The sequence below is a fragment of the Trichomonas vaginalis genome, chromosome III, assembly GCF_026262505.1.
Source record: "Trichomonas vaginalis G3 chromosome III, whole genome shotgun sequence".
Classification (NCBI taxonomy): domain Eukaryota; phylum Parabasalia; order Trichomonadida; family Trichomonadidae; genus Trichomonas; species Trichomonas vaginalis.
This window is the reverse complement of record NC_067205.1, coordinates 1,823,016-1,845,190: the sequence shown is the minus strand read 5'-3', so window position 1 is coordinate 1,845,190 and position 22,175 is coordinate 1,823,016. Positions and strand designations below refer to the sequence as shown.

At 31.4% G+C, this 22,175-nt stretch overlaps 10 protein-coding genes and 2 pseudogenes across 12 annotated transcripts, besides 2 other annotated features; 6 read left to right on the top strand and 6 right to left on the bottom strand.

Moving 5' to 3' along the window:
- Window positions 1–54: 54 nt before the first annotated feature.
- Window positions 55–1,984, top strand: TVAGG3_0623050 (transcription initiation from RNA polymerase II promoter; the record flags this gene model as incomplete). The annotated part of the gene is made up of 1 exon (XM_001308985.2): window positions 88–1,893. One exon carries the CDS (start codon window positions 88–90, stop codon window positions 1,891–1,893), a length of 1,806 nt encoding a protein of 601 aa, XP_001308986.1.
- A 533-nt stretch (window positions 1,985–2,517) lies between these two features.
- On the top strand, window positions 2,518–3,664 carry TVAGG3_0623040 (phosphoprotein phosphatase protein; the record flags this gene model as incomplete). Its single annotated transcript, XM_001308984.1, has 1 exon — window positions 2,518–3,492. The coding sequence occupies one exon, from the start codon at window positions 2,518–2,520 to the stop codon at window positions 3,490–3,492; it is 975 nt and encodes a 324-aa protein (XP_001308985.1).
- Window positions 3,665–4,500: 836 nt separating this feature from the next.
- On the bottom strand, window positions 4,501–4,977 carry TVAGG3_0623030 (uncharacterized protein; the record flags this gene model as incomplete). Its single annotated transcript, XM_001308983.1, has 1 exon — window positions 4,501–4,977. The coding sequence occupies one exon, from the start codon at window positions 4,975–4,977 to the stop codon at window positions 4,501–4,503; it is 477 nt and encodes a 158-aa protein (XP_001308984.1).
- A 2,069-nt stretch (window positions 4,978–7,046) lies between these two features.
- TVAGG3_0623020 (uncharacterized protein) lies at window positions 7,047–9,047 on the top strand (the record flags this gene model as incomplete). Its single annotated transcript, XM_001308982.2, has 1 exon — window positions 7,047–8,951. One exon carries the CDS (start codon window positions 7,047–7,049, stop codon window positions 8,949–8,951), a length of 1,905 nt encoding a protein of 634 aa, XP_001308983.1.
- Window positions 9,048–9,326: 279 nt separating this feature from the next.
- Window positions 9,327–10,097, bottom strand: TVAGG3_0623010 (N-acetyltransferase family; the record flags this gene model as incomplete). Its single annotated transcript, XM_001308981.1, has 1 exon — window positions 9,327–10,097. One exon carries the CDS (start codon window positions 10,095–10,097, stop codon window positions 9,327–9,329), a length of 771 nt encoding a protein of 256 aa, XP_001308982.1.
- Window positions 10,098–10,736: 639 nt separating this feature from the next.
- TVAGG3_0623000 (serine/threonine-specific protein phosphatase/bis(5-nucleosyl)-tetraphosphatase) lies at window positions 10,737–11,712 on the bottom strand (the record flags this gene model as incomplete). Its single annotated transcript, XM_001308980.2, has 1 exon — window positions 10,789–11,712. One exon carries the CDS (start codon window positions 11,710–11,712, stop codon window positions 10,789–10,791), a length of 924 nt encoding a protein of 307 aa, XP_001308981.1.
- Window positions 11,713–12,136: 424 nt separating this feature from the next.
- On the bottom strand, window positions 12,137–13,183 carry TVAGG3_0622990 (ubiquitin-like family; the record flags this gene model as incomplete). The annotated part of the gene is made up of 1 exon (XM_001308979.2): window positions 12,188–13,183. The coding sequence occupies one exon, from the start codon at window positions 13,181–13,183 to the stop codon at window positions 12,188–12,190; it is 996 nt and encodes a 331-aa protein (XP_001308980.1).
- Window positions 13,184–13,798: 615 nt separating this feature from the next.
- Window positions 13,799–13,828: a mobile genetic element.
- A 566-nt stretch (window positions 13,829–14,394) lies between these two features.
- TVAGG3_0622970 (transcription-initiator DNA-binding domain ibd family) lies at window positions 14,395–15,234 on the bottom strand (the record flags this gene model as incomplete). The annotated part of the gene is made up of 1 exon (XM_001308978.2): window positions 14,569–15,222. One exon carries the CDS (start codon window positions 15,220–15,222, stop codon window positions 14,569–14,571), a length of 654 nt encoding a protein of 217 aa, XP_001308979.1.
- A 985-nt stretch (window positions 15,235–16,219) lies between these two features.
- Window positions 16,220–22,175: part of a mobile genetic element that runs on past the window's edge.
- On the top strand, window positions 17,742–18,104 carry TVAGG3_0622960 (uncharacterized protein; the record flags this gene model as incomplete). Its single annotated transcript, XM_001308977.1, has 1 exon — window positions 17,742–18,104. The coding sequence occupies one exon, from the start codon at window positions 17,742–17,744 to the stop codon at window positions 18,102–18,104; it is 363 nt and encodes a 120-aa protein (XP_001308978.1).
- On the top strand, window positions 18,123–18,365 carry TVAGG3_0622950 (serine threonine-protein phosphatase family; the record flags this gene model as incomplete). The annotated part of the gene is made up of 1 exon (XM_001308976.1): window positions 18,123–18,365. One exon carries the CDS (start codon window positions 18,123–18,125, stop codon window positions 18,363–18,365), a length of 243 nt encoding a protein of 80 aa, XP_001308977.1.
- TVAGG3_0622940 lies at window positions 19,235–20,977 on the top strand (annotated as a pseudogene). Its single transcript has one exon. A coding segment is annotated over exon 1 (1,743 nt).
- Window positions 21,273–21,934, bottom strand: TVAGG3_0622930 (annotated as a pseudogene). The gene has a single exon. A coding segment is annotated over exon 1 (662 nt).

Sequence of the window (22,175 nt, the reverse complement as noted above, 5' to 3'; positions counted from 1 at the left end):
ATTTTTCATTATTAAGCATAATTATTAAGTTTTTAATTCATTATTTTTAATTGTCTCTTTGGTATTTTTAAGATATATAAAAAGATAATGGATCAGTCGCCAATGTTCGGACAATTTGGATTCGTCAATCAAAATGCGTTTGAGTTCCCGATAGATTCAGCGAAAAATCCAAGTTCTTCCTTAAATCAATTTATAAAAAACCAAAATATGAATAATATACCAAACGAAATACCAAAATACTATTCAGATCTAAAGATGTGGGTCAATTCCCTTAGTAATATATCGAAACCAGAAGTTTTTTCCTTACTTTATGCGTTTTTCTATAATTCTATAGTAGTCATGATGCTTTCTCAAACGAAAAGGTCAATAATCAAGAGTTTTATTAATGATTATTCTACAGATTTCGTGAAAGATTTTGCAGAAGAAATTTCATCACTCACAAAATTAGTAAATACTAAATCAACAGCAGTAAATTACAGGAAATTCAATGTTCTGATGACAAAGCAGTCATTATTAATCCTTATTTCTTATTTGGCTGATAATAATCAAACATTGTTGCTTTTCCTTCTGAATCAATATGTAAATGTTAAGATTATATCACAAGAAGCTCAAATGTTACGCTTATCAAACGGAGAACCCGTTTTTGTCTCTAATATTGACTCAAATTCGAGTTCTGACCTAATTGTCAATCTTCTTGCAGACAATCCGATTGATTTGTCCAAAGAGTTCCTTGATTCAGTTAATTCCAAATACGAATCTTTCTCAATTTTGGATTCATCCAAAAAAAGAACATTTCCTATTGAAAAAGTACCAAATGTTGACATGGAACAGATCATGTACACATCACTGAACATAATAAACATGGACAGACTGTCTAAAAACAATTTGCCGACTTGCGGATACTTTAATTTCCCAAAAGAGCATGTTTATTACGATATCAATGATTGTGGATCATTGTTATCTGTTTGCACAGGTTCTGCAATAACAAAACTCTATTCTTTGGATGTTTCTGTTGATTTAGACAATATTGTTCCAATTTCTAATCCAAAGAACGAAAAAGAGTCATCAGACTTTGAACTGATCAACCATTTCATGGTCCCTCGCAGTTCTTTTACTTACAAAGACCATTTTTCCGGACAAATGAAAAATTCTTATTTCACAAGGTCGTTGATCGGCCAAAAGTCGATGTTTTGTACATTTTCGCATGATTCATCACTGCTTCTCACAGGAGGGGCCTTTGAAACAAGGATTTGGTCGGCAATAAACTCGAATTCCATAATTTCAGTTCAAACACCATCAATTAACTGGTGCGGTGACTGGAACCCATACGGGGAATACTATTTACTTGGTTCTTCAGACGGAACAGCTTCAATTTACAGTTTTAATTCTCCAAAAACTGTTAGAAGCTTCGTTGGCCACACAAAAGATGTCATTGATGTTAAGTATCATCCGAACGCTAACATTGTCGCTTCTGCTTCGTTGGATGGAACAATTCGCTTGTTTGATGTTTCTGAAGGCCAGCAAATCAGAGCTTATTCGTTACAAACGACTCCAACGTGTATCTCCTTCCATCCGAGCGGAAGATATCTCGTTTGCGGAGACGAGAAAGGCGGAATCAACGTTTGGGACCTTTCAAACGACAAAAAACTGCTTGAAATAAAGGACAGCCATAAGGACACAACCGTTTCTGACCTTTGTATATCGAAAGACGGCCAAGTTTTGGCATCTGTCGGAGAAGACATCGCTATATGGGATTTCCAGGCTATTTCATCCAGATTGGAAGTGTCTGAGAAGCCAATGAAGAGAACAGCTGCAAAAGAGTCTCGTCCTCGGAGAATCAAATTCACTGATACAAATTTACTTCTTTGCATCGGCGAAACATTATCATTATAATTCTTTTGATTCTTATATATTGCGTAGATTTAGTTTATTTGTTTGTTTTAACTAAAATATATTTTAAATTGTTTGTATCTTTATAAAAAATAACAAGTGTATAAAATTTAAATAGTATATCTTGAGTTTATGTTTTGTGATTCTTCTCAAAAGTAACTAAAATAAAATTTCCAAAATAAATTTTACTATGTTACATTCTGAGAATATATTATTTTGTTTCTATCCTACAATTAAGTTTTATTTTATCAAGAAAAGTATTATGCTATAGATTCACTCAATTTTTTTTCCATATCACAATCTAGTGGCCATTTATAAGTTGATATTAAAATATGCAGTTAATATATTATATTTATTATAATCTCAGTCTAATTTAGACAATAATTTCTGCAGACAATTACAGATTTGTGATAAAAATGAGCATTAATCAAGTACATAGATAATTCACGAAGAGAGGAGGTGATCCCTTCAATGGTCACTTATTAAAATTCCACTCATAAAAGTGAACTGATGGAAAAATCATGTTTTCTAAATTCTTGCTTATTTCGTATTGTTTGTTAATATTAGAAAAAAGCATTTCAACATGAAGCTTTTGAGAGGAAAACCGTCGTCAAAATTTTTGTGGAAATGTCGAAGCAACTTGCGGAGCGGATCATTCAGCAAATTCTTCCAGATTACCACGAGATTGTCTCATCTTCAACGCTTCCCTCCACTGAGGACATGATTGCCTTGGTCAAAGAGACGAAGAAAATCCTTGCCCAAGAGAAGACGATTATCTCTCTCACCGGGGACTTTGAAGTTGTTGGCGATCTTCATGGTGATCTTGAGAGCCTTGTAACTATCTTTGAATTCCAAGGGTATCCAAATGAACAAAAATACGTTTTCTTAGGCGATTACGTTGACAGGGGAACACATTCTATCCATGTCGTACTTCTCTTGTTTGCATTGAAGTGTCTCTATCCCGAAAACGTCTTCCTGATCCGAGGAAATCACGAGCTCTCCTCTGTATGCAAAAAGTACGACTTCAGGCAAGAGTGCATCACCCTTGTCGGCAAAGGGTTCTATTCACATGTGATCAAAGCATTCAAAGTTCTCCCTTTGGGTGCTGTAATCAACAAAAAAGTTTTTTGCTGCCACGGTGGAATTCCGGTCACTACTGAGATGACACTCGAAGAATTATCAGATGTCGAGCGTCCTTTCACCAGTGAGTTCTCTGATATCCAAAATTCTCTTTTATGGTCAGATCCATCGAATGATGTCAGCGATTACGATTTCAACAGGAACAGACGTGCAGGCGAATTGTTTGGACGCAATGCCCTTGATAGTTTCTTCTCTCTAAATGGCCTGGATACTTTAATTCGTGGTCATCAAGTCGCTGAAGACGGCTATGCATTTTCTCTTGGAGAGGATGTCAACTGCATAACTGTCTTCAGCTCAGCGGACCATGAGAAAGGTAACAAAGGAGCTACAATCACAGTTTGTCAGGATAACTCGATTATGGCAAGGCAGTTCGAGAAGGAACTTTATACATTCGATACATTGGACTACTTTAAGGATTGTATAACCAAACAATTCTGCAATAACTCTCTTGTTCTTGTCTGAGAAGAAAAAAAATCGTAATCCTTCCTTTTTTCTTTGTTTTATAGAGTTGTATTAGTTTTATTCATGCCCAACATCCATTTATTTGAGTGTTCAGCTGACATATTTTTTGAGTTTTTTTGTTTATTTTTTTTTGTAATTTTTTTATGTTTTTTTGTTTTTGTTTATTATAAATTCATAACATAATCCTAATTTTAACTTCTTTCCTTTTTCCTTCTGTTGATTTCTTTTGTTTTATCATATAATATTATACATATACATTTACTGATCGATTCTATTGTCTATTTAGCTTATTTTAAAAATGGTTTTTAAGTATTATGATCTCTAATCAAGAAGAATAATATGCCTCAATTCAATACATCACCTTGATTCTAAAAGGATGATTTATTTGTATTGTGTTACATAAGTGTTTTTAAAAAATGAACTGAGATGATTCTTAATTCGCAATTATGGTGAAACAATCAAGTTAATTATCGAAATAAATAGGAAATATTATCGGATTATTGCATTCCAAACTGTGTAAAATTGGAATATTTCTCCAATATTATCAATTGATATACCTTCTTCTCTACAGGATTCGATATTTGGTATTAATACTTATTTGAAGCTAAAATATGTCTACATTCAGTCTATAGAATCATTATTTGGGAGAATAATACCCCCGGAGATAAAAATCGTAATTTCGAAATTTGAGAAGATAGTATATCATCGAATTCTGATTGCAATTGTTAAATAACTCTTAAATGAATAACAAATTGATGGGTAAAATTTATTCAAGAAAGTTATGATTTTCCATCAATAGTTTTCTACTTGTCCAATATTTACAATGAAACTAGGCATGTATTCGATTAATCCAAAATGAAGAAGAAATGAAATCAATTTGGCGCGGCCTCTTTTACAGTTTGCCTCATTTTGGTATTTCATCATTTAAAAATCCAATAATTAATAGATTAACTAATAGTTTAGTCTAATTTTACATGATTAGATAGAAATTAATATTTACAGGAAAAATTACAAAGTCCAAAATCCTTCTATTGATGGGAAATTGCCTGCTTCAAGCAGCTTCATTTCTAATGTATCAAATGAATTAACAAACGTTTCTTGTTCTATAATTGCATTTATAGAACTTTGTACTTGCGGTGAACTAACTTGTTCTGTTTCTGAGCTATCTGTTAAGCATGCTGATGATTCTTGTTTAAATGAATCAATAATGGGATTGATTCTGTTCCAATTAACGCAGAACCAAAGTATAACACCGGTCTTTGTTCTCCAATCTACACGAGATGTTTTAATACCAGTACTTTCCTTGATTCTTCTCTGGAGTTTCAATACTTCTGTCATTGAGACTCCGCCTGCAACATCATAAACTTTTGTTTCAACTGCTCCATAGATTCCTTTATGGTTTTTGAATCTATCTTTCTTCATCTTAAGCTCACGGCTTGGTGCTGATCTGCGCTTTTGGATGACAGACGTTATGCAAGATGTCATTATCGAAAAATGATTAAATTTCTTTTTGTCAACGCACAATTGAAAACAATATTTTTTATAAGGATTGAAAGAAAAACAATATTTTAATGATGAAAAAGTATTAATAATAGGCTAAACAATGATGATGAGTTGATATAAAATTTTAAAACCTCTTTACGATTTTATCATTTTGAAATTTGATTATATAATTAATGATAGTAATAATAATTTTAAGATAAATGCAAATAACGATTATTTAACTTTCAAATTATTGAGAACAACTTTTGAGGAGGTACACGTTAGACTCAATTCGAAAATTGAAAGGTGGTATCAAAAGTTACGTTGAAAGGATTGCTATCAAAAATTTTATATCTCAAAAACAATAATACTTGACATATCATATACATTAAGAAGAATCGATAATTAAATTTAAGCGAAAACGTTATTTTTATATTGATCCAGCCAAAATATAGCTGTAACATATATATTGATGATATTTAAAAAGATTACTTTTTTTATGAAATTTTATGTCAGGGATTTATCTGTTCATTGAAATTAAATTAAGTATGTTATGATCATTTTAATGTTTCTTTTAATATTGCGCAGCATAAAATTATTTGAAATTTATTGAATACTTTTCAATTTTTGAATGGCAAAATCCGAATTTTGGTTAAAATAAACATACTTAGAGCAATATGCTGAGTTATTAAAATATAATTGAATATCATTGAAAAGTCCATTTTGAAATTATTGCTATGATTTATTCAATACCTCAATACAAATAAAATATTTTCATCCTGTATGGATTTTTTGATAATAACTTTTTGTAAAGATTTTTTAAATTTTTTTAAATTTAACACTCGAAAATTTTATTGTTTGTGTTCCTCTGGTTCGAAAATAATTTTATTTGAATCTCAAAGCACCTTCACAAATTTTCAAGCATTTTCGAATAACCCTCCGATTTTAATGGAATCTTGGTCTATCTCCTATCTTAAGTCTAAATCACAATTTTAGTATATAAATTTTACATTATTAGTGTTCAAAAAAAATAATCGAATTGTGAACTTATCCATCGATTCCCTTCAATCATAGATTTCCTTAATCTCTCTGTTAATTATTATCTAATATTATGCTATATTTAAATCCTTCATATTTATTAGCCCTTATTACTGTCAAGTCAATTTCAATGTTATAAAAATTTAATATTTAAAATTTTATTTTGATAAATCATTTCTCTATGTTACAATAAACACTATTTGCATTCGGCTCATCATCTTTTGAATTTTTTGTGAACAACTGAATAAAAATCGTTGTTATTTTCTGATAAATTTACGGTGAAAGATTTTATCAAGTGCTCAATCCAACGAAATAATTAAATAAATTGTTTAGTTTAATAGAGAAACATATAATATTGAAATTATCCACTTCTAAATAACTCAAATCCCAAAAAAATAAATAAAATATCTAATGATTGCGTAATTATAGTAATTTCCCAATCAAATCATCTTCAACTTAATATTTTCCATCATTATTTGTTAATTGATTAGTTCAATTATATCAAGTGGAATAATTATCTAATGATTATCAAAATGTAAACATTTTAATAAAGTAATTTCTTACCATGATATTTTCATTACAATTATTATCCCTTATTAAAATTCTAAAATCTATTTTGAAAAAAATTACTCAATAAATGTTGGATTCAATAAACTGACTGTGACAAAATGCCAATTTCAATTGAAACCAATGCTATTTCAAAAACAGAAAAATATTGATTAAAAAGTCTTATTATTCATATCATTGATTCACTCCGTTAAAACACGTTATTGTATTATATTATCATTCAAATATTTTGATATTAAAATATATCTTTTTTTATCGAATGATTATCATTTGAAGAAGTCATATATAAGGACTGTAATAGGAAATATCTTATTAAATTGAAAACAATTATTAATATCTGGAATTATTATTCTAATTTTTATCTAAAATTTTATTTAATGCTTTTGTTATCTTGAGATCCATTATAACTTACATCTATAATTCTGTGATCTCGAGATAAATTTTTATTTACTTCATTGAATGCAATAATGACCATTTCAAACATTGATGATATTCAAAAAACATTTCTTTTATTATCAAGTCTGAAACAAGAAGAAAGAGAAAATGCTTCACTAATCATTACCAGCTTCTTTTCAAACGCAGAAAATGTCCAATCTACAATACAATGGATATTATCAGATGAACGCGAATTTTTATGGACCGGATTCATATATAGACAAGTCCGACAATGGTTTTACTATCTGGCTTATTTTGATCTTGAAACGTTTCCTGTATCTATTAATCTACTGAATATATTCTCAGAATTCATTCGAACACGAGAATTTTACCAGAGATACGACTATATCCAAATGAAATCAATGCTAGAAATGATGTTCAGAACAAATGTTAATACAGTTTCCCATTTATATGAAATTCTCGTTGAAATACTAGATGCCAATCAAGAAACCGATGAGAGTACAATAATTTATTTAATTAATATTTTCGATTTATACTTTTCTTCATATGAAATGCATGATTATAAACAAACATTCACTCAGAATCAAGATATCAAAACAAGATGTTGTAATTTAATTACTTCCACGTTAACATCCGATGTTTTGACCAAAAATATTTTCAATTCTATTTTAAACATGCTTGTAAAGCACTATACACTATTTAGACACTTTGTTGTGAAGTCAGGATGCATCAATTACATAATGCAAGGAATTTCTTACGAAGACAAAGAACTTTCAACTTCAATTTTTAATTATTTAGCTTCAGTACTTCATTGTTTCAATGATGATACAGATCATATATCCAATTATATTCTTGAGAATATCGAGCTTATTATTGATACAAAAACTATTAAATTAATCTCAAAAAGTCTTGAATTGAATATTTTAAATGTAACTGATGATTTTTATCAAATTATTCCATCGATCATTTCATTATGTACAATAGACACTGATTCTTTCGATGATTTATGGGCCAAATACGACAATGTCAGAAGTTTTGATTTAATTAGAGCTCATTGTGGTCAGATTTGTAAAATATTAGCAGAATACAACTTAGAACTGTTTGCTTCTATTATTTCTTCTGAAAATTTGCTTTCTGACCCAAAAATGATAGAAAATATTTTATATATTTTAGTTGTCATCAAAGAAACCATTCAAGAACAAACAGATTTCTTACTTCAGTTTGTAGAGCATGTTTTTAATGCTCAACCATCAACAATTTGTGAAGTTTCAACTTTTATAATATTTTTATCAGAATTTCTTTATTTAGATCCTTCAAACATTTCTTCCAAGATCAATGAACTGCTAGTATGGTACTTTTCAGAGTATAATAATGAAATTTCTGATATTATGATTCTTACTCTGTTTAAAGCAATAGAGAAATGTGATTCCATATGTATATTTGATTCAGAACAATTATTAAGTATTGTTCAATTAATATTACCAAACAAAACAATGCTGATGTACTCATTACAGAGTTTGTTTATTTATGTTAAATATCAATATATAGATACAAATGATTTAGCTGTATTAATGGAGATATTAGGAGAAATTGTTAATGACGTTGATATTATTGAACCAGATGATTTAATTGATATTGATGAAAATTACTTTAATGAATTAGATATTTTGGATTTGACTCAACCGAATTTGATTCCTATTGACAGAATGCCTGATATTAATATTTCAGATGAAAATGATGCTCAAGATACTGATGATAATCAATTCTATAAACTTTCTAAAGGAACACTAAATTTGTTCACGATTTTTTATGTTAGATATAGAAAAATTGTTGGAGAAGAAATTGATGAACTTCTTTTGATATTACATAACTCAGCTGATAACAGTTGGATTAATGAATTAGTTCAAGCATACTATGAAGTAAATGGAAATGATGAGATATATCAGATGCTTGCAAAAAATAACAATCAAAATTAAATTGTTTAAAAAAGAATCCGAAATAACTTGAAAATTTTGAATGTTTTCAATAGTTTATACAGATATATATTAGATTGAAATATATGTTATTATAAAAAAAATTCTGTTTCTATATTTTGATTTTTATTTTCATTTCTACATGTTACAAATGAGAATACCATCTATAACTCAGAGACAAAGAAACCCAGATTAATGTTGTTTATTATGAAGAAAGATTGAACCTTGTAAATCTCTGTAGGCTATCAAAGTATTACTTACTTATGTGTTGAGTAGTCATATTCCACTTTTTTTAATTTAAATTGTTATTCATTTTATAAAAAAAAAATTATTAAACATGAAAAAGTTTTATTGAAGGAAATATATCTGAACACTTATTTAGTTAGGTCTGCTCTGTCTCCTCACAGTTGTATAATGTCCAATGTTTTCATAACCTAATTTCAAATAAATCTTGGCAGCAAGTGGATCAACGTAATAAAGGCAAGGTGTTTTGCCTTCTGATTGAAGCTCATAACTAATTTTATCAGAGCACATCGATGCATAGCCTTTTCCTCTGTAATTTTTATCTGAGCAAACATAAACAACCATTGCCAATTTTTCTGACTCAGCTTGTGATTTAGCCATAGAAATTAACTTGTCTCCATCAAAAATACCGTATGCTCTTGCTGAATTTGATTGAAGATCATTTCTTACTTCGTCAAGGTCTATATTGGATTCAAATGCTCTGTGCATAAGATCTACCATCATTTCAGCATGTTCAGCACCTAACTTTTTGACTAGTGGAAGATTTGGTTCGTTAAGTTTCTTTGTTAAATGTGCTAATGTCATATTTGTCTTCTTTGGTAAATCTTTGAAATCATATAATTGTAAATAAGATGTTTCTCCAGCGTAGCATTCGATATTAAACTTGTTAATAATTTCTTCCACGAAATCGTGTACAACAATGTGATCATAGCTACTCATGAACAGTATTTTGAAATAACGAACAAAGCAGGCATTGACTTTAGTTTCATTATCTATCCAAACATCTTGGAATGGTTTATCGAAGCCAAACTTCAGAACATAGCCAATTAGGATTGTGTTCATCTCTGGTTGTTTATATAAATACTCCATGATGATCTCTTTGTGCTTCTCAGTTGCATGAATCATTTTATACAAAATTGATCTCTCTCAAAATTTTCAAAATAAAAATTCAAAATGATCGCGTTTTGGTACCAACATTTTTTTAATATGTGAGCTCACTTAAACATTTGATGCTCTTAAAGCATATGAAGATGGCTGGACGTTCCACGCATGTTTATAATCAAGGTTGTTTAATATTGATACAAATCTTGCAGAAATAAAGTTATTGTTGTCACAGAAATAGTTTATTTACTCTACATACATTATTGATGATCGATATCGGTTGCTGAGGGATTTAATTTTGTAAATCGAGATTCATTTTAGAATTTTAAGTTTATTAGAAGCAACTTGGATGCCATATGATATTTTACTGTTTTCTGGCTGAAATCACCAAATGATGCATGGTGATTGTGTTACAAATTCTGTGATTGCAAATATTCAATTGATTAACTATGTGGGGATTCGGTAATTTACTTGGAAATGACTTATAGTGTGGGAATAATAATTGGTTTCGTATGAAATTAGTAATATTTCTCATTTGAGAGATAATCAATAGCACGGGTCATTAATTGATTTGAACGAACAATACTCGTAGATTATTATTGTCTGAAGATTAATTTGGATGATTTTGAAATCTAGATATGAAAAAAATGTGAAATTTGAATTAAAAAAAAAGGATAATTTTTCTTTTACGGTATAAAAATAAAAAGAAATATTTTTATGCAAAGTAACCGAAAGCGCCTGGTGGTGTAATTCTATCTGTTGGGGTGAGTCTCTTTTCAGCTGGAACTGCATCGAAAATCTTGAAGTTCAAATCTCTATCTGCAGAGACCTCCATAATAGAGGCCTTATTATTAGAGCGGTACATGTAGTTTGGAGCGGACCAAACTGTAACAAGCTTTCTGTCATGATGCCATTGATAACCTTCGTTAGCGAGCTGGTGGGCGCGAGCAACAAGCTCTAACTTGTTGTTGAAGCAGAATTCCTTTGTTGGATTTATACCGAATAAGTAGCCGGCACCACGCTGGTTCATTCCCCAGCCTTCCTGATCTTCTGGATCAGACCAGAGGATGTCGGAGATTTCTGTACCATTCTCTGGCTCAACACGGCGTTCAGCAAGAGCTAATTGTTCGATGATTCTGACCTTTGGAGAGAGACCACCATGGACGCAGAAGATTTTGCCGTCGATGGTAGCACCAATTGGGAGGAAATTGAAAATATCGTTGCAGAGTTGCCAAAGTGAAGCGAAGCCAAATCGAGATAAAATTTCTTCATAAAAGCCGTAAGCGTTATTTACCTGGCGGCACTCGTGGTTGCCGCGAAGCATGAAAAATCTTGTTGGGTATTTAACCTTGTAAGCAAGAAGGAGAGCAAGTGTGTCGATTGAATAGTAGCCACGATCAACATAATCGCCAAGGAATAAGTATTTTGTGTCCGGTGGGAGACCGCCAACATCGAACAGTTCGATTACATCCTCGAACTGGCCGTGGACATCACCACAGACAGAAATTGGAGATGAAAGGTTAATAACTGTGCCTTCCTGATAAAAAATATCGCGTGCAAGTCTAAGAAGACTGACAAAGTCGGATTCTGCAATCTGTTTACGCTCACGGATGTCACTAATGAATTTGTCTAAATCCATTGAAGTAAAATTGACAGAGCCATTGAAAACGTTCGATAAAAAAAAATTACATCACCATTTTATTAATCGATTCGATTATTGTTCGTTCTTTTTACTGTTGTGAATACTAAGAATTTTCTTCCATTAATTTACCATCTCAAGTTATTTTAGCTAATTGCGAATTCCTTGCTCCTATATCTAGCCTTGGGTTTAACCGCACTTGTAGCTTGGATTTCATATTTCCTCTTTTGTCAACGTGTAATCTTACCTATCCCTATAATGACTTTATTGGGTCAATCAAAATTAGATAAAAGAAATCATAAATTTCACTATGGCTTAAATGTAAATCCAGCGCACACTTTCATTATCAACATGGCAAGTTCAAATTCAAGATTTCAAATTTTCATTGTTTTTCGGATTTTTACTAAAAATAGCAAAAATATATCCAAGCATATATAAATTTTAACAGTTTTAACGAACAATTAAATACAATTTATTATTCAACACTGAATTCATCATCAGAAGAAGGCTCATGATTCGAGAATGGAGTTCTTCGGTTACTAGGGTTATGTGAATTCTTAGGTAGATGGAAAATTTGTGGGAAAACTGGTTGTGGCTCTTCTTGTTCTAAATCTTCATTAAATCCTCTTTGGTCGAATAAAGAATAGCCAACATGGGATCCATGGTTGCGCATTCTTGGACTCATTCTTCCCACGGATCCAAATTCATCAGATTCTTCTTCTTCGGTCTCATTTGTGTTTGCCACTATTGACTGAGCGCAAATGCTGACTAATGTTTCCATGAGATGTCTGTTTGGATTATCCGGTGACATATTCTTAAGAAGAGACATCATTAATGATAATTTAGCTTCAAAGCCGTATGGAGTCGGTAATTTAGTAGTAGAAGGATGAGCAGGTCGCTGAGGGATTACCGTCTCGGTCTTAATAAGTTTTTCGTTCTCAAGTTGAGAATTTTCGTAAACTTCTTCAATTAAATGATATCTACTCACTAATTCTTGAAAACCACCCGCATGCATTTCCTGGGAGTCCAAGACGATATCCATTTCACGTTGGCGCTGCAATTGTATTTCAGGATCTAATGTCTTTTGAACTAATTCAGAAACTGTTTCAGCATCATTAAATACATACGACGCCTTTGGGTTACGTTGTTTTAGTGCTTCAATGCATTCAGTAAGGTCTTCAACGTTTGCAAGATGAGTTGCTAATAATGAAGGAGCGAAATTGCTGTTTCTGTTTCTTTTAACAACCTTTGGCTTCTTGTACGTCATGTATACTTTCGACATTTCATGTATTCCTTTGGTTTTAAGCTGTGTTTCGTTATCTAATACTTTGCCTTTGTAAACGATCGTTTGATTTTGAGGAATGTATCCAAACATGATATATATTTCGTGTTTTAAGTCTGATACCGTACCTGTATCTTGTACTTCAACGAGGAATGATTCGTCCCTCACTGGGGAAACGATTATCCTCATTTGAAAAGTGACAAATTTACATTTAATGACGCTAAAAAGATATTATTTCTGGTTAGTACCTAATATGCAACAAAACTTCTAGAGCCAATTGAAGATTTAAAATCATTGTCACGTTTTTTAACTTTCAAATTGAATGAAAATTTAGAGTTTATAAAATTTGTAATCTCGAGTCGATCTTATAAATTAGGGGTGTGTGGACTTTATGTGCATGAAAAATACAACGAAAGCTATTTTTAATGTTGTTTTATGCCGATTGAATATTCCATAAAAGTTTCGGTGAGAGAGGGTCAAAGTTGCTATTTGTCACTTTTCCACAAGAATATAATGGGGAAAAAGTTATCATATAGTTGATCTCATTCACTGAGGTGAGAGATGCATGTAGTGTAATGTGATAAACAGTGGGATTGCTGCTCTAAGTCCTAGGTTCGAGACACATTGGCTTCATTTTTCTCTTTTTTATTGACGTAAACTATTCAATTTTTGTGTTCTCCATTCAAATTTCAGAATTTTTTTTTGCAGATTTCACGCTACATTCGAAGTTACCTTTTGTAACAACCACCACTGCCTACGAAAGACGAAAGTGTGTCACGATTTCACCCGGAAATCCGACGGTTGTTTAAGAGTATGCACTTTTGTCACCTACTCAAGTTTCGGTTGGTATTTGAACTCTACAAGTTTTCTATTTGTTAATAGTCTGTTTTATAATGTTCATCCTTATGCTATAACACATCAATACGTTAAAGTAAATGAATAAAAATTTTGAATATTCAAATACCAAATGTTAAGCACAAGTTCATAGTTCTAAACTTATATAGAAGATATTGTGTCATTATATTGCTCATAAATCAATAAAAAATTAAAATCTCAAATATATCGATGAAATAATCCATTTTGAGGCATTATTTGATTTTTAACTCTCTATATCTATTCATAAATTATGTTTGAAGTCTATGATTTGAAAGTTTAAATGCGCAGGTGTAAAAGTTGTTTTCATTCGATATTAGTTTCATTCCAATGATTCATTCCTTTATTATTGTAGTATCACATGACTAATCATTGAGTAATTATGATTAACTCAGAAACAATATTGAGATATGTTGGTAATCAAGCGATCTGACAATGAAAACTGGATCACTCAACTATAGTTTAGAAGAATTTCAATCAAATGAAGAAACCTTATCAGTTCAATATAAAAAATAAAATATAAGAAATTGATAGTAAAGCAAAATTTTATAATTCAAACAAATTTATCATGATTAATATATAGAAATAAAAAGGGATGGTTATCTGGGATCAAAAAAATTGAAAAATAATAAACGTAAACAAACATGGCAATTTTGGACCATGAGTAAAACATATGGACTTTTTCTGGACGAAGGTGAAAATTATATAAGATTTGCCATGGAATCGAGTTTGTTTGTTGAATCATGAAGTTGAGCCGATTCTTCCCAACCTTTTATTGGGACCATGAATGGGTCATCGTAAAACGATTCCTCTTCAAACTCGGGTTCGCTGGGAACTTTTGGACTTTGGAGAGGATTATTTGGCTGTGGAGTATTAAATAAACTTATATTCTTTGATTTGTGATCAATAATCAATGGTTGAGGTGTCATTGTGAACTTTTTACGAACAACCCATTGAGAATCGCTGCTTTTGTAGGATAGATTTGGAATTTGTTTTATTATTTCTTTTCCTGCTTCACTCGTTGATGGAATTGATACATACTTCATTCTCTCGAGTTGACTATTGATAGATGTCTTTGAACTATCTGTAAGGATACTAAGTTGGGCTGGATTAACAGCTATGCAGTCGTTTATGAAGTAAACACCGCATGCTGAACTTCTTTTCCAATCTTCGGCGTTTCCTTTGTTTGTATATGTTTTAATTGTCTCGAAGACATTATCTAAGTCTTGGAGAGCTGAATGCTTTGAATGCTTGAAATGGTTGCTGCTGAGTTGTCTCTGAAGATGTATGTAGGCCTCCTGGTCTGGTAAAGAAAGGAGATCCCAGTAATTGGGAGCTTGCATCACCTCAGCCATTGAATGGTTTCCTTTTCAAATTTTTATTGCCTGGAAAAAAATTTCAATTAGAATTATGATTTTATAAGCATTTTTCTGAGATTAATAAACTATGACGGTCACTAAAATTCGCCATCGTCAGAATTTTCAAACGAAAATTTGCAAAAAAATCATTATTCTTTTGCAAATGTATTTATTATTAATGTATTTATTGTATATATTACGCCTGAGTTATTTTTTTAATTCAATTATGAAGATAAATTGATAATAACAAAGATAAGTTGAATTTTAACTATATTGTGAAGCATAACTTTATGATTTCGCTCTAAATTTAGTTTGAATTAATAAATATGACTCATAATTATCGGAATGACTATTAAAAAACATACATTTTTTCATTTCTGTATAAAATCTATGATATTAAACAAGAATACATTTAACATTCAATTAATATACTAGTGGTTAAGATGTCTTTTGAATGGAATCTGTGGTAAAAGCTAAAAACATATTAGAATTACACAAATGAAGGAGAAAATATGTGTAAGCGATGTGCATGTCATTATTTTAATCATTTAGTTATTTATATCAATTCCTAAACTCATAGTTGTCTGAGTTTAAAAAAAGTAGTAGGATAGGAAGGGTTGTGTGACTTTTTTTGTTACATCTATATATAGACGATGCATTAAAATATTTATATACTAAACACATTAAAAAATTAACATTAATTTTAAAATAATTTATTTTTTATCTTTTATAAAAGAAGCTATATATAGATGATGTCAGATATTCCGCGATTAATTAAACATTGTTTAAATCCTGAATGGAATCAATGGAGTCATAATCAAAGACCTCATAAACGAGTAAAAGAAATTAGAAATAATTATTTTCATGAATAAAAGATTCACTACCATAATGAAATAAAAAATAAAAAAATTTTTAAAAATTCATGTCTCAGAATCAACATAGAACTTTAAGAAACTAATGATTATTTGAATTTATGAAATCAATTATTTGATTTAAAAAAAAAAAAAAAAAAAAAAGGTAGTGGGGCTTCCAGGCACTTCGTGCCTTCTAGCCCTGATGATGTTTAGTAATAAATGAAGTTTTTATTCGGAAAATTGTTAGTCTTCTGGGTCGAAAACATTATATAATGTGTCGCTTTTCACAAATTATATATGTTTTCATGTTTTGTCAAGACTTCTTCGTAAATGTTTTGTCAAAACTTCTTCGTAAAATCAGACAAAAATATAATTTAGGGTAGAAGGTTAGATCTAACCTCTTTTCTAACCTCTTTTCTACCCTCATGAATTTTCATGATTTCTTCGTACATGTTTTGTCAAGACTTCTTCGTAAATGTTTTGTCAAAACTTCTTCGTAAAATCAGACAAAAATATATTTTAGGTGAAGAGGTGAGATCTCACCTGTTTTCTCACCTGTTTTCTCACCTCTTGAATTTTCATGATTTCATCGTAAATGTTTTGTCAAGACTTCTTCGTAAAATGTTTTGTCAAGACTTCTTCGTACATGTTTTGTCACTTTTCTGTCACTTTTCAGGAAAAAACATTTTTATTATTATATATAAATGAATTTTACAAAACCACCGTTACCGTTCTTTGGAAATAAGAGTAGATGTAAAGATATTATATTGAGAGAACTTAAGAAACTACCGAATGGTCTAACATTTGTAGATTTGTTCGGTGGAAGTTTCTATATATCCCATTTATGTCATATAATATTCCCAGACTCAAAGATTATATGCAATGACTTCGACAACTATATGGACCGTCTCAAACATATACCAGACACAAACAATATATTGAAAGAGTTAAAAGAAAAGATACCTATAGGTAAGATGGAACGTATACCATTAGATAACAAAAATATTGTGAGAGAGGTTTTGAAAAAAGCAGAATATATAGACTGGGATAGTATATCTGCTAGACTATTATATAGTGGTTCTATAAGAGTTCATGACATTGAAACACTTATGTCAAAAGTTTTATATCTTAACTATACAAATGTTTTCAAAGAGGACATAGAAAAATATATTGAGGGTATAGAGTTTGTGAGATGTCGTTGGACAGAGTTGTATGAAAAATATAAAGACAAGGAAAATGTTTTCTTTATAGTGGACCCACCGTTCTATAACACATGGGATTTTCAATACCAAGTAGACTGGACTTTGAGAGACTCTTTAGAAACTTTAGACGTTTTACATAACCATCCATGCTTTTACTTTACATCCGATAAAAGTGGTTTGGAAACCGTTATGAGATGGTTAGAGGACATACATGACTATGAGTTTATATATGACAAGATAGAATATGAGAGAGGTCCTATAAACTGGAGAAAGTGTCACAATAAAGAAATTTTATTAGTAAGTAAATGTGGTTTGAAATAGGACTACTTGTTTTAGGTTTTTTCCATTGTGTCATTTATTTCTTTGACGTGGCAGAAAAGTACAGAGAATATGAAGATGAACCAATGCCTGCAAATGTTCAGTATATGTACTCGTAAGAGATATTTTTATCTAATATTAAATGGACGCACAGAACTTCGCGAATGCACAGCAACCTGGACAACCAAACCCAGAGAATATTCCAAATGAAGTTAGAATACAAACTGCAATGGCAAACTATGGTCAAGTGCCAACAGATGTACAAATGCAAACTGCCATGTCAAATGACGCTGCGTTAGGTTTGCCACCATGGTATGCAAATATGAGATGGAAAGAGTTTTATACAAACCCTGAAGTGGGATATAAACAACTTTATGCAGATGACGCGAACACAGGAGTTGACCCAGAATATGTTTTCTACCAGAGGAGAAACAGAATGTATGAGCTCCAGTTAAAGAATGCTATGGAACTCAACAGGAAACGTAAGAGACTAGGCGGACATTAGATTTTTACATATAGTAAAATGGGTTTCTTCAGTAGTATTGGAAACTTCTTCAGAAGAGTTGGAAGAGGTATATGGAATGGAATAAAAACCGTAGGAAGAGGAATTTGGAACGGAGTCAAAAATATTGGTAAAAGAGTAGGTCAGTTCGTTGGTATTATACCTAAAGACCCTGAACCAGAAGAACAAGCTCCTGTTATACAACAGCCTGAACCTGCACCACAGTCTAGTTGGCAACCAAATCCAACACCTCAACCGTATTAAAAAAATTATATTTTTACCGTTCGATAGTAGTTGTATATGAAACTAAGTTCTAAGTAAAACGCATGGTATAATGGAATTATTCTTTTTCTTCCATCTGTAGTAAACCATACTTGAAAGTCTGAAATACTTCCACTTGGTGGTTCGTATAACTTTGTAGGTTTTTCGTAAAAGTCATTTGCCAAGCATAAGAAAGAGTTTTGGGCGCCAGAAAATGAAGCATGAACAATAATAGCAGCTGGGTCGAAAACATCTTTAAATAAATATGGTTCATCTCTTGCATATCGACTGTAAATATTGCTAAAGAAGTTCGACTTTCTGATTTAACATTCTTTGCAAATAATACCATGACATTGCAGTGAATTCTGTATATATTTGTTCGTCTTTCTTTGGATTGTCTTCGTAGATTTGAAATGACACTTGTGAATTTTGTTTGTCATATACAATTCTCACATAAAGTGTGCTCTCGGTATTTGCATATTCATCAGCATATTTTGCATAACATGAATTTATTTTATCTTCTATATTTTTTAACGCAGTCTGTAGAGAAGATGAAAGGTCAACTTGTATTAGCTCAATTTCTTCCCACATTTTTCGTTTCCCTTCAGATATATAATCTATATGAAACCTTACAATAAATGGAAAACTTTTATCTTCTACAGACACAAACTTCATTCTACGAAAGCCAATAGCTTTTGTGACAGATGGGTCTCTTAGCCATCTTAATGGGTAGTCAAAACGATAGCCTTCATGCTTTACGGTCTCTGTCTCAAACTTTTGACCGACATTAGTAAAAAGTTCATCTAATGGTTTAGTTGTAGCAACTCTTGAATTTTCTTTTTCTATTGAAGCATATTTTATCTAGAATAAAAATGTCAAATGAAACAGCGTCTATGAGAGAAATACAACACAACCGACAACTCATTATGCAAGCTCTAAATAAGAACACAACAAACTTTTCAAACTATTCTAAGATATCTGAGTCATTGAAAGAAGGAAACTTAAAAACTGACATTAAACCAATGACAGATGAGTTTCTGTTTCAAGACAATAAGAACCATACTGTCTGTATAAATCCAACAAAGGGAACTTTAAACGAGAAACCTATAAATGAACTTCTTTTGAAAGCAGATGTTGACAACAAAGCTGACAAAGAATATGTAGACGATGCAATAGCAAAAGAAGAAGAAAAGCTAACAATGCTTATGCAACAAAAGAACATACTCATCCTGAACTAGCAGACAAAACATATGTTGACAATAAAATGTCAAGTGAAGTGACAAGAGCTGAAAACGAATATTCTAAAAAAGACTCATACACATTCTATATCTGAAATAACAGACTTACAAGAAACCTTAAACAGTAAAAGTGCCGTTGGACATACACATACCATTGCAAATATTACAAACTTACAAGAAACCTTAAACAGGAAAAGTGCGTTGGACATACACATTCTATATCTGATATTACAAACTTACAAGAAACCTTAAACAGGAAAAGTGCCGTTTGGACATACACATACATCTTCTGAAATAACAGACTTAAACGTTAGCCTTGAAAAGAAAGCAGATAAAACATATGTCAATGAAATATACCAAAGTTTGATAGGAACAACAAAAAATATTGAAACTATTGTTGGTGACTTTTCTGTCAATGAAGAAAACAAATATTTTTAGATGGGAGTTTGTACAGTCCTTAAAAAAAATGGTATACGGTATAAACTCATTCCGAAAAATAACAATGAAATGTATGTAAGCTATATAAAGAATAATGGTACACAAGTTAAAGTTCCATTAGACAAACAACTGTTACTTAAACTTATATGGAGACGAACAAAAGAAATATTTAAGAGTTTATGAAATGGCAGATATGACATTACCTAACCAGCTCCAGCACCATATTATTATGACTATGGTGTTGACGCACGTGTAGACCCAAAAAAGCAAACATTATATTTAGAATATTATAGATATAAAAGATATAATGCAATAGAAAAAACGAGAATAGTATATTATTATATATAGATGACAAAAATAAATATTATAGTCAAGATTTTACCTACCCCGAAAACATAAGATTATATTATAAAAAATATTCTGACACAAACCAGAAAAGAAACCAGAAATAGTTACACTATATTTTAAGTTCAAAAGAGACAATCCTATATTATCTCATATGTTTGATTTAATGAACCCAGTAGGTTCTATTTTATACATCTATGGAAGCAAGAGGTCCTCAAGTAATGTTTGGTGTTGGTGCATGGGAACAAATAGTTGACAGGTTTTTGTATTGTGCAAACTCTTCAAAGGAAAACAGGAGGAAGTAAAAACGATTTCAGGTGAAATTTACCTGCGCACAGTCACTACATTAGATTTAAGTACATCTCAAAGCAGGTTGGCATAAGCATAAATTTTGGGGAATTGGTCAGCAATGAAAAAAGGTAAAGGATATGATGTTAAAGACGACGTTCAGTTTGCTATAAATTGTTTCTGGGGTGACACTCAGGAGATGGAAACCATACACATCGCGTTTCGGGATATACGCAAACAACGGGACAAAGTAAAGAATACATGCCACCTTACATGACAGTTTACGCATGGTATAGAATTGCTTAGTCGTCATTTTCACTTCTTTAGCATATTCGTCAGGAGTTGTCTTATATTTGTTAGGAACTGTCTTTGAAAGTATACCACCTTGAACTTTGACAAGTTTGAAACGAGGTCTGACATAGTAGTCTTTATCTTCTGCTTGCAGTGTGTACATTTTGCCATGTTTGCCTAAAACTTCATAATATTCTCTTGTATACTTTCTTCTATTTTTACGAACACGAATGTGAGTACCTGTCGGGTTCCCATTGTTGTCATAGTCAATAGTATTTTCATATGGGTTCGCGTTTAGGTATTTCTATTTTTACTTTGTCACCTTTCTGAAGTTTGAAGCCCGGCATTCTTTCTTGTTTGTCTCTTTGACTAAATTATTAAATATATAGTCTTTCTCTAAGTCAGGGTTGTTTTTCATTTCTTCGGGGGAGTGGTTTCCCAAACCTTTTTGTTTACGGCTATTGTAAATATTTAAAAACTTGTCTCATCTTTGCCATGGAGAAGTGTCTATACTTGTCGTCATATGACATTTCATTTGCTTCACACCTTGTGGTTGGTTTAAGTCTCTTAACATTTTTATACAACCGTCAATGACACCAAGAGCAGAATGGTTTTGGTCGACAATGAAATATTGGTTTACATTTTTTGAACGCAGATAGTTTTTTACATCATCTGATTTGAAAGAACTTTCACAGTCAGATGTCAGTTTTGTTGGATGGTATTTGTCAACGAATATTGTCAAAGCTGCTAAGATATCTAAAATAGCTTTGGACTGTAATGGTATGGCTTCACAGTATCTTGTTGTTTTGACCAACAAATATTAGCCAGTATGGTGGTCCATCTTCTCTATACCTCGGAATGTTTTCCAAGATATCCATAAACCAAGCATTTGGTGTTGAACTAAAGATTTTTATCATGAGTGCTTTCTTTGTCGCTTTAGAAACATAGGGGTCCTTGTTTTGGATTCGTCATTTTTTAACCCATAAGAAATGGGTTTATTTGGGCATTAGCAGGAGTTGCATCCAGATTTTTGCCCGCAGTGGGAACAATAGCAGAGGTGTATTTGGAGTTGGAAGGAAGATTTTGAGTACATTAGGTATACTTAAAGAGAAAGCACAACCTATTATAAAACTGTACAGAAAGTTGGGATGTAGCACGAGATGCAACAAATCTTATTCCAAATCCTGAAACAAGAGGAAAAGTTCAAGGATGG